A 12,171-nucleotide genomic window follows, 5' to 3' on the forward strand; every position below is an offset into this window, starting at 1 on the left:
CAAGGCAAGTGGATCACCTGAGGTCAGGAGTTTTAGACCATCCTGGCCAACACGGTGAAACCCTGTCTCTACTAAAAATACAAAAAATTACCCAGGTGTGGTGGCGGGAGCCTGTAATCCCAGCTACTTGGGAGGCTGAGGCTGCATTGAACTGAGATTGCGCCATTGCACTCCAGCCTAGGAGACTGAGCAAGACTCGGTCAAACAAAACAAAACAAAACAAAACAAAACAAAACAAACCCCACAACAAAACAGATTAATGACTCAATTTAATTTTTGATCCTCTTTACTGGGCTTACTTACCAGTATTTTTCATGACTGATGTCAAACTGCTAAGGATGGAACTGATCTTTGCCAGATCCACATTAGCCAGGTTTGGCAAAGCCAATGCTGGGGAAGGGGAAAGAGAAGTATTCACAGGTTTTGGAAGAGGTGGAGTTGCTGTCATGGTCACAGGCACTGGGGTACATGAAGAGGCCTTGGAGATACTTTCTGTTGGCTTTGTAGGTACGGAAGTGGATACAGCTGACTTCTCTGCAGGTTTTTCCTTCCTGTCCTCCACTGTTTCAACCAAGAAAAGAGATATGACATCCTATTACTTTCCGGACTTTGCTTTCTATATGAAATAACATGTCCTCGTATTTCTGGATTTGGGAGATAGAGCACTCCTTTAGAGAAAACAACTCATTTCCTGCTTTTCTGAAAAAGTCATACTCTTCATAATTTGATAATTCCCACCTTTAACATCTGCTTAAAAGCAATTTCTAGCTGGACACAATGGTTCACATGAGGTCAGGATTTTGAGACCATCTTGGTCAACATGGTGAAATCCTGTCTCCACAAAATATACAAAAAATTAGCCGGGTGTGGTGGTGGGCACCTGTAATCCCAGATACTAGGGAGGCTGAGACATGAGAATTGCTTGAACCTAGGAGGCAGAGCTTGCAGTGAGCCGAGACTGCACTACTGCACTCCAGCCTGGGCAACAAAGCGAGCTTCTCATCTCAAAAAAAAAGCAATTTCCAGGATTTACCTTGTATCTTACTTTTCAATGATTCCTTTGCATTTTCTTAGTATTTGTATATTAAATTTGTAGAATTCAAGAAGCATGTTATTATTTGATACACATTTGTGTTCATTGTTTATAAAAGCTGGGAATATAAGAAAAACAATTCACCAATTCAGGTTATTTCTGAAATTGTGATTGACAAACTGACTCTGGAATTCTTTTTTTTTTTTTTTTTTTTTTTTTGAGACAGAGTTTCACTCTTGTTACCCAGGCTGGAGTGCAATGGCGCGATCCTCGGCTCACCGCAACCTCCGCCTCCGGGGCTCAGGCAATTCTTCTGCCTCAGCCTCCTGAGTAGCTGGGATTACAGGCATGCGCCACCATGCCCAGCTAATTTTTTTGTATTTTTAGTAGAGACAGAGTTTCACCATGTTGACCAGGATGGTCTCGATCTCTTGACCTTGTGATCCACCCGCCTCGGCCTCCCAAAGTGCTGGGATCACAGGCTTGAGCCACCGCGCCCGGCCCAACAAACTGACTCTGGAATTCTTGATGGTCAAAGGTGACAGAGAATAAGAAATTCCAGTATAAGGGACCCCTCATCCCAGAGCAGTGCTATTCAACATGAATACAATTTAAGCCACATATGTAAGTTTAAATTTTCTAGCAGCCAAATTAAAAAAGAAAGAAAGAAAGAAAGAAAGAAAGAAACAGGGCCAGGCATGGTGGCTCCAGCCTGTAACAGCAGCACTTTGAGAAGCCGAGGCGGGTGGATCATTTGAGGTCAGGAGTTCAAGACCAGCCTGGCCAAAATGGTGAAACTCCGTCTCTACTAAAAATACAAAAAATAGCCAGATATGGTGGTACGCGCCTGTAATCCTAGCTACTTGGGAGGCTAAGGCAAGAGAATCGTTTTAAACCGGGAGGTGGAGGTTGAAGTGAGCTGAGATTGCACCACTGCATTCCAGCCTGGGTGACTACAGAGACTCTCTCGCTCTCAAAAACAAAAAAACAAACGAAAACACAAATAAAAGAAACAAATACATGTAATTTTAAAAATCAATTTTATTCATCTGAACACACCCCACATATTTTCATTTCAGAGTTATAAATATAAAAATTATTATTATTATTATTTATTTTTTTTTTTTGAGACGGAGTTTCGCTCTTATTACCCAGGCTGGAGTGCAATGGTGCGATCTCGGCTCACCGCAACCTCTGTCTCCTGGGTTCAAGCAATTCTCCTGCCTCAGCCTCCCGAGTGGGACTACAGGTGTGCGCCACCATGCCCAGCTAACTTTTGTATTTTTAGTAGAGACAGGGTTTCACCATATTGACCAGGATGGTCTCAATCTCTCGACCTCGTGATCCACCCGTCTCGGCCTCCCAAAGTGCTGGGATTATAGGCATGAGCCACCATACTCGGCCAATATAAAAATTATTAATGAGAGGCCAGGCGTGGTGGCTCACGCCTGTAATCCAAGCACTTTGGAGGCCAAGGCGGGAGGATCACCTGAGGTTTGGAGTTCAAGACTAGCCTGACCAATATGGTAAAACTCCGTCTTTAAAATAAAAAAAAATAAAGTTACTAATGAGATATTTTAACTCTTTGAGAGAGTACTAGTTTCTGCCACCATGCTTGGCCTAGTTTCTGGACTCCAATGTGTGCGGTGTTTCTTTTTGTTTTTTGTTTTTTTCTGAGACAGGGTCTCCCTCTGTCACCTAGGTTGAAGTACAGTGCTGTAACCTCCGCCTCCCAGGCTCAAGCGATTCTCCTGCCTCAGCCTTTCCAGTAGCTAGGACTACAGATGCATGCCACCACGCTCGGCTAATTTTTATATTTTTTGTAGAGATGGGGTTTCGCTATGATGCCCAGGCTGGTCTCAAACTCCTGGACTCAAGGAATCTGCCTGCCTCAGCCTCCCAAAGTGCTGAGATTATTGAGATTATAGGTATGAGCCACTGTACCCAGCCTAAATGTGTATTTTATACTTACAGCACATTTCAAAGTGGAAAGGCCTCATTTCAAATGCTTAGTCACAGGTAGCTAGTAGCTACCTTCCATCCACTGCCCCCCAAGATGGAGTCTCGCTTTGTCACCCAGGCTGGAGTGCAGTGGCATGATCTCAGCTCACTGCAACCTTTGCCAGGTTCAAGCTATTCTCTTGTCTCAGCCTCCTGTGTAGCTGTAATTCTACACTCAGATAATTTTTGTATTTTTAGTGGAGACAGGGTTACACTATGTTGGCTAGGGTAGACTTGAACTCCCACCTCGGCTTCCCAAAGTGAGCCACCACCCTCAGCCTAGTAGCTACCATTTTAACAGTGCAGATACTAAGCAATGATTCTTAACACATTTGGCATATCATATCCTCAACAATTGTTCTAGAGATTATAATGCTAACTTGGTGCTCTATCTTTTAAGAAATGCGGCCGGGCGCCATGGCTCAAGCCTGTAATCCCAGCACTTTGGGAGGCCAAGGCGGGTGGATCATGAGGTCAAGAGATCAAGACCATCCTGGTCAACATGGTGAAACCCCGTCTCTACTAAAAAATACAAAAAATTAGCTGGGCATGGCGGTGCGTGCCTGTAATCCCAGCTACTCGGGAGGCTGAGGCAGGAGAAGTGCTTGAACCCAGGAGGCGGAGGTTGCGGTGAGCCGAGATCATGCCATTGCACTCCAGCCTGGGTAACAAGAGTGAAACTCCATCTCAAAAAAAAAAAACACACAAAAAAACGAACAAACAAAAAAAGAAATGAACTATTTTTTTTTTTTTTGAGATGGAGCCTTGCTTTGTCACCCAGGCTGGAGTGCAGTGGTGTGATCTGAACTCACTGCAAACTCCGCCTCCTGGGTACAAGTGATTCTCCTGCCTCAGCCTCCCAAGTAGCTGGGACTAAAGGTGCTTGCCACCACGCCCGGCTAATTTTTTGTATTTTTAGTAGAGATGGGGTTTCACTGTGTTAGCCAGGATGGTCTTCATCTCCTGACCTTGTGATCCACCTGCCTCAGCCTCCCAAAGTGCTGGGATTACAGACGTGAGTCACCACTCCCAGCCTGAGCTATCTTTTAATACCTGCCTGTGATATATTCATTGCTGGGAAGGCAAAACAGATAAGGAATAAGTTGTCCATTAATCATATAAGGACATACCAATGATTTTTGACCCATCATCTTCCACATCTGAGAGTTCCATGTCTTCCACATCACGATTATCTGTCACAGGTTCAGGTGTGGCAGATTTCTCACTCTCCACGGTTGGTGACTGTAATTCCTCACCTCCCATTCCCTGAAAAGGAGACTCAGAACCAGTCGGGGAGGGAGCATCCATGCTTGGGGAAGGAACTGGTGATTCTTCAGGATCTGGAAGGGTTGACTTCAACTGATCCAACTTCTTCTTTAAATTGTTTACTCGGTTAGCAAAGGTTTTATATGCCTAAAAGAGAAAAAAAAGAGTTTACTCCTTGGAAAAAGACCAAAAAGTTAACATATTTTTCTTTTTGAAGCAGAGTCTCACTTTGTCACCCAAGCTAGAGTATTAGTGGCATGATCTCAGTTCACTGCAACCTCTGCCACCTAGGATGAAGTGATCCTCCTAACTCAGCCATCCAAGTAGCTGGCTCCAAAGGAACATGCCACCATGCCCGGCTAATTTTTGTATTAGTAGAGATGGGGTTTCACCATGTTGGCCAGGCTGATCTCAAACTCCTGGCCTCAAGTAATCCACCCACCTCAGCCTCCCAAAGTGCTGGGATTACAGGCTTGAGCCACTGCACCCAGCCGCCAATTTTTAAAAATAAAGTTTTATTTTCTTAAATGAGAGATGAGGTCCTGGTATGTTATCCAGGCTAGTCTTGAACTCCTGGGCTCAAGTGATCCTCCCACCTCAGCCTCCCAAAGTGCTCGGGATTATAGGCATGAGCCACCACACCCAGCCTTTTTTTTTTTTTTTTTTTTTGAGACAGAATTTCGCTCTTGTTCCCCAGGCTGGAGTACATGCAATGGCACTATCTCGGCTCACTGCAACCTCCACCTCCTGGGTTCAAGCGATCCTCCTGCCTCAGCCTCCCGACTAGCTGGGATTACAGGCGCCTGCCACCATGCCTGGCTAATTTTTTATTTTTAGTAGAGACGGGGTTTTCACCATGTTGGCCAGGCTGGTCTTCAACTCCTGACCTCAGGTAATCCACCTGCCTCGGTTTCCCAAAGTGCTGGGATTACAGGCTTGAGCCACCTTGTCCAGCTGACTTTTTTTTTTTTTTTTTTTTTGAGACAGAGTTTGCTCTGTCACCAGACGCTAGGCTGGAGTACAGTGGCACGACCACTATGCCCAGCTAATTTTTGTATTTTTTTCTTTTCTTTTTTTTTTTTTTACCTCCAGCCACTGTGCCCCCTAATTTTTGTATTTTTTTTTTTGTAGAGACGGGGTTTCACCATGTTGGCCAGGATGGTCTCGATCTCTTGACCTCGTGATCCACCCACCTCGGCCTCCCAAAGTGCTGGGATTACAGGCGTGAGCCACCAAGCCCCGCAACTTTTTTTATTTAAATTTTTAATTTTTTGAGATTGTGTCTCACTCTGTTGCCCAGGATGGAGTGCAGTGGCACGATCTCAGCTCACTGCAGCCTCTGCCTCCTGGGTTCAAGTGATTCTCTGGCCTCAGCCTCCTGAGTAGCTGGGATTACAGGTGCATGCCACCAAGCCTGGCTAATTTTGTACTTTTAGTAGAGACAGGGTTTCACCACATTGGTTAGGCTAGTCTCAAACTCCTGACCTTGTGATCCACCTGCCTTGACCTTCCAAAGTGCTGGGATTATAGATTTGAGCCACTGCACCCAGCTGCCGCCTTTTTTTTTTTTTTTTAAATCACAGATTTTTTATTTTTATTTTTTACTGCATTTTAGGTTTTGGGGTACATGTGAAGAATATGCAAGATTGTTGCATAGGTACACACATGGCAGCGTGATTTGCTGCTCTTTTCTTTTCTTTTCTTTTGAGACGGAGTTTCGCTCTTGTGACTCAGGCTGGAGTGCAATGGCGCGATCTCGGCTCACCACAACCTCCGCCTCCTGGGTTCAGGCAATTCTCCTGCCTCAGCCTCCCGAGTAGCTGGGGTTACAGGCATGAGCCACCATGCCCAGCTAGTTTTTTGTATTTTTAGTAGAGACGGGGTTTCACCATGTTGACCAGGATGGTCTCGATCTCTCGACCTTGTGATCCACCCGCCTCGGCCTCCCAAAGTGCTGGGATTATAGGCTTGAGCCACCGTGCCCGGCCTGCTCTTTTCTTTTTTAAATTCACTGGCCTGCAGGGAATCTTCTTTTCTTTCTTTCTTTTTTTTTTTTTTAAAGAGATGGGGGTCTTCACTATGTTGCCCAGGCTGGAGTGCAGTGGCTATTCACAGGTGAGTTCCCACTACTGATCAGCACGGGAGTTTTGACCAGCTCTGTTTCTGAACTGGGACGCTTCACCCCTCTTTAGGCAACCTGGTGGTTCCCTGCTCCTGGGAGGTCAACATATTGATGCTGAACTTAGTTTGGACACCTGATCGGCATAGCACACTATAGCCGAGAACTTCTGGGCTCAAGCGATCCTCCCACCTCATCCTCCTGAGTAGCTGGGACTACAGGCATGCGCCACTGCACCCAACTCTTTTCTCTTTTTTGAGATGAAGTTTTGCTCTTGTTGCCCAGGCTGAAGTGCAATGGTGCAATCTTTACTTACTGCAACCTCTGCTTCTTGGCTTCAAGCGATTCTCCTGCCTTTTCCTCCCTAGTTGTTGGGATTACAGGCATGTGCCACCATGCCTGCCTAACTCTGCATTTTTAGTAGAGACAGGGTTTCTCCATGTTGGTCAGGCTGGTCTTGAACTCCTGACCTCAGGTAATCCACCCGACTCGGCCTCCCAAAGTGCTGGATTATAGGCATGAGCCACCATGCCCTGCCAAGTTTTATTTTCTTAAATGAGAGATGAGGTCCTGCTATGTTATACAGGCTAGTCTTGAACTCCTGGCTCAAGTTATTCTCCCACTTCAGCCTCCCAAAGTGCTAGGATTGCAAGCATACACCACCATCCCTGGCCATCCATTTTGACTCTGATCAGATTTTCTGATTATTATTAACCATGTACATTGCTGGCATAAACCAAGGTAATATACCATCTGTCGGGCCAGGTGTGGTAGCTCATGCCTGTAATCCCAGCACTCTGGGAGGCCAAGGTGGGCAGATTCCAAGGTCAGGAGTTCAAGACCAGTCTGGCCAATACGGTGAACACCCATCTCTACTAAAAATACAAAAATTAGCCGGGCATGGTGGTGCATGCCTGTAGTCCCAGGTATCTGTAGTGCCAGCTACTTAGGGGGCTGAGGTCGGAGGATTGCTTGAGCCCAGGAGGTCAGGGCTGCAGCGAGCAGTGATCACCCCACTGCCCTCCAACTTGAGTGACAAAGGGAGACCCTGTCTCAAAACAAAAATATACTTTGTTGAAAAAAAAGTTTTAGGTGTAGAAAATCATTGCAAAGATAGTTCCCATATACTCGATGTTCAATTTTCCCTATTATTAACATTTTATAGTAGTAGTATACATTTGTCACATTAATGAACCAATATTGAGAATTATTAACAAAAGTCTGTACTTTAGATTTCCTCAGATTTTTTTTTGACCCAATGTCCTTTCCTAACCTAGGATCCCATTCAAGATACCACATAACACTTAGTCGTCATGTCTCCTCTTCAGACTCCTCTGGTTTGTGACACTTTGTTGGACTTTCATTGTTTTTGGTGATCTTGACAGTTTTGAAGAGTACTGGTCAAGTATTTTGTAGATTGTCAATTGAGATTTCACTGATATTTTTCTCATGACTAGACCGGGGTAATGAGTTTCTGGGCAGAAGACCACAGAGGTAAAGTGCCACTGTCATCACACTGTATCAAGGCACATACAATCAGTATGACTTACCATTGTTGATGCTAATATTGATCACTTGGCTTAAATCCTATTGATGGTCTTAGTTGCTAATGTCTTAAAGTTACCTTTTGAATTTTTGATTTTTGAGAGTCCATGACCATTAGATTGTATTATCATTTTGTTTTGTAAATTCAGGAACATTATTTTATTTTATTTGAGACAGGTGTTGCTCTATCACCCAGGCTGGAGTGCAGTGGCACAATCATAGCTCACTGCAATCTCTGCCTCCCGGGTTCAATGATCGTCCCACCTTAGCCCTCCAGGTAGCTGGGGCTGCAGGCACATACCACACCACTCCTGGCTAATTTTTGTATTCTTTGTAGCAACAGGATTTCACCATGTTGGCTAGGTTGGTCTCAAACTCCTGACCTGAGGTGATCCGCCTGCCCCAGCCTCCCAAAGGTCTGGGATTACAGGCGTGAGCCACTGTGCCCAGACAAGAAGCATTATTTTTTAAAAAATATGAATACATTAGAATCTAGGTTTTGCTTTTGATATAACTGAGTAGCTTACAGTAGACCAATGCTCTCATCAAGAACAAGCAGAAAAGCCAGATACACACACACACTCCCTACACACACTTGCTTGAATGCAGATACACACACACACACACACACACACACACCCCTCACACACACTTGTTTGAATGTACTGGAATGTGCTAAGGCCACCAAAAACTAAGTGGCAAATACTATCATAGGGAAAGCATGGAGAGCTAAGCTGATACTATTTTCTCTTAGGGTTCTGCTGATTCTGGGGGAGCTAGGCAAGAGGCTGAGAATTAAGGCCAAAAGGACAAGAGAGGGCCACCAATAAAGAGAAAAAAGCAGAGCTTTTAACAGTCTTGCTGGTCTTAATAGGCAAAAATTAAGAGACCTGAAAGGCCAAGATTCTGATGAAAAACGAAAGAGAGAGCTGGCTCAACAATTTTTCCTTCAAAGTATTTGCTGAATTCTGAAGCTGCTTGACAGGGAAGAAGCATGCCATGGAGAAGGGGCCTTAGTGATCATTCCAAGCATTCTATGGGAATAATCTACATTCCAGAAGCTGGAGTGAACCAGAGGTAGAATAAGCGTTGCTCAAACTGTAGATCAGTCTCAAGTCAGTTAGGTTTCAGATTTAATTAATATGATCAGCCGCCACAATATCTGACTAGCAAAAGAAAGGGAGAACTGTTTCTGGGGGAAGAAAAATCAGAGACTCCATAATCTTTTTTTTTTTTTTTTGAGACGGAGTTTCGCTCTTGTTACCCAGGCTGGAGTGCAATGGCGCGATCTCGGCTCACCGCAACCTCCGCCTCCTGGGTTCAGGCAATTCTCCTGCCTCAGCCTCCTGAGTAGCTGGGATTACAGGCACGCACCACCATGCCCAGCTAATTTTTTTGTATTTTTAGTAGAGACGGGGTTTCACCATGTTGACCAGGATGGTCTCGATCTCTTGACCTCGTGATCCACCCGCCTCGGCCTCCCAAAGTGCTGGGATTACAGGCTTGAGCCATTGTGCCCGGCCAACTCCATAATCTTTATGAACATTAGTTCAGCATTCAATAACAAATTAGCAGGCATGCTAAGAGGTAGGTCCAGATGACTAAAAAGAAAATGCAGACACTATATTAGCTGCTGCCTCCGGGCAAACAAAACAAAACAAAACAAAAACACCAAACACAACCATAACAGGTGAAGCCAATATTGGAACTGTATGACAAAAACCAAACAGCTATGATTAGTATGTTCATGAAAATAGTGAACAATTCCTTTCCTTTCTTTTGTGAACAATTCAGCCCAAAACCAGTTAGCTGGAGCTGAGGGGAAAAATTCAATGGCTTAGAGAGAATGGACCCAAAAATGAGAGAGAAAAATGTCTGCATGGGAGGGAGGCACTGGAAGGGATGGCAAGTCTAAGCAGGATAAAAAGAAAACCCATAAAGGTGGTCAGAGAGAGATGGAAGTGCTGTGAGACTGGCCACAATTGATTAAATAAACATACTGAAGAAAAGGGAGCAAGGTTTTACACTGTTAGAAAAGCAATTAGAAGGTAAAAAATCGGGGGCAGCGGCTCATGCCTGTAATCTCAGCACTTCGGGAGGCAGAGGCGGGTGGATCACCTGAAGTCAGGAGTTTGAGAACAGCCTAGCCAACATGGTGAAACCCCATCACTACTAAATATACAAAATTAGCCAGGCATGTTGGCGCATGCCTGTAATCCCAGCTACTTGGGAGGCTGAAGCAGAAGAATCACTTGAACTCAGGAGGCAGAGGCTGCAGTGAGCCAAGATCATGCCACTGCACTCCAGCTTGGGTGACACAGTGAGACTCCGCCTCCAAATAAATACATACCCCTTATGGTTATGTAGGAGAATATGTCCAGTAGGAAATATACACTAACATATTTTGGATAATGGGATACAAGGTACTTATTTTCAAATAATTAAAAAAAAAAAGTCTTCATACTGTACTTAAGATCTTTCATATTGGTGAGATTTTAAAATATGAATAGACGAAATTTTACCAGAAAATTGAATTCTTTAAGAAAATCAAGTAGCAATTCTATAACTGAAAAGTAAACCAACTAAAAATTAATAGGATGGGTGTAACCACAGATAAGATTCAACAGAACAAAATATTAATGAATCTGAAGACTAGTTAACAGAAAATAACTAGAAGGAAGAGATACAGGATGGAAAATTCAGAAAGGACTATAAAAAAGGTCATTTGGAACACAACAATGAGACCTAATATACATACTAATATGAGTTCCAAGAGGAAAGGAGGGAGATGAAACAGAAATAATAATTACGATCAACAGCTGAGAATTTTTGAAAATTTGTAAACAACATGAAGCCATTTGTTATGGTTGAATTCTCTCTCTCTGCACCCTCTGACTTACGTTGAAGTCCTAACCCCTAGTATCCCAGAATTATTTGAGGACAGGATTTCTACAGAGGTAATCAAGTTAAATGAGGTCATCACGATGGACCCTAATCTAATGACTGGTATCCTTATAAAAAGGTGAAATCTGGGAGATGGAAGGAGGTAGAAAGAAGGAAGAAGGGAGAGGAAAGGAGGAAGGAGGGAGGAAGAAGGAAAGAGAAAGGAAGAGAGGAAGAGTACATGCAAGTAAAAACAGGAGATACAATGGAATATACAATTATTTGATTAATTTTAAAAAAGCAGAAAAGGCCGGGTGGAGTGGCTCAAGCCTTGTGATCCCAGCACTTTGGGAGGCCGAGGCGGGTGGATCACGAGGTCAAGAGATCGAGACCATCCTGGTCAACATGGTGAAACCCCGTCTCTGCTAAAAATACAAAAAACATTAGCTGGGCATGGTGGCGCGTGCCTGTAATCCCAGCTACTCAGGAGGCAGAGGCAGGAGAATTGCCTGAACCCAGGAGGCGGAGGTTGCGGTGAGCCGAGATCGCGCCATTGCACTCCAGCCTGGGTAACAAGAGTGAAACTCCGTCTCAAAAAAAAAAAAAAAAAAAAAGGCAGAAAAGTAGTAACAATGAAAAGAACACAAAGGACAAATTGAAAGATGGTAGACTTAAACCCAAGCATATCAATAAGGAGAACAAACACTGCAAAGTCAAAGACTTTCAGACTAGATAAAAAACAAAAACAAAAACAAAACTAAAACAAGATCCAACTACACGCTGTTTGCAAAAGATATACTTAAATACAAAAACTCATGGAATGCAACTTAGAAGGAGATTTACTGTATTAAATGTATATATTTCCTGAAAGCTGAAAATCAACCTGCTTATCAATTAGGCAATTTGGGGTTGGTGGTGGGGGGAGAAAATAAACAATCTAAGACATTTTAATTTTTTTCCTTTCTTCTTTTAATGTAGAGAAGGGTCTCAGTATGTTGCCCAGGCTAATCTCAAACTCCTAGCCTCAAATCATCCTCCCACCTCAGCCTCCCAGAGTGTTGGGATTACAGGCATGAGGTACTGTGTCCAACCTGAGATGTTTCGAGACCTAAGGACAGACAAAATGTTTCTCTCATACTTTTTTTTCGGAAATTACTTGAGAATGCTCCAGTACAATGAGAGAAACAAGAAAAGAAGAGCTGTTTCTTGAGAGGCCTCAATCCAGGACAAGAGTAAAGAGCTGTTTTAGCCTGAGATGGAAAGAACAACCTAAGCTGGGAGTGGGGGATGGAAATTCAGATGGAGAGGTCCCAGGAGAAAAGGG

At 43.9% G+C, this 12,171-nt stretch overlaps 1 protein-coding gene across 5 annotated transcripts in view; it reads right to left on the reverse strand.

Annotated features, from left to right (window-relative positions):
* RPRD2 (regulation of nuclear pre-mRNA domain containing 2) overlaps positions 1 to 12,171 on the reverse strand; it is a 102,049-nt gene that overhangs the window by 19,903 nt on the left and 69,975 nt on the right. For all 5 annotated transcript variants that reach the window (XM_003941970.4, XM_003941969.4, XM_010329746.3 and 2 more), the window contains 2 exons: positions 4,165 to 4,447; positions 304 to 561 (listed from right to left, as the gene is read on the reverse strand). In XM_003941970.4, the coding sequence (XP_003942019.2) occupies positions 304 to 561; positions 4,165 to 4,447 (541 nt within the window). The remainder of the gene's footprint in view (positions 1 to 303; positions 562 to 4,164; positions 4,448 to 12,171) is intronic.

The sequence above is a fragment of the Saimiri boliviensis genome, chromosome 19, assembly GCF_048565385.1.
Source record: "Saimiri boliviensis isolate mSaiBol1 chromosome 19, mSaiBol1.pri, whole genome shotgun sequence".
Classification (NCBI taxonomy): Eukaryota; Metazoa; Chordata; class Mammalia; order Primates; family Cebidae; genus Saimiri; species Saimiri boliviensis.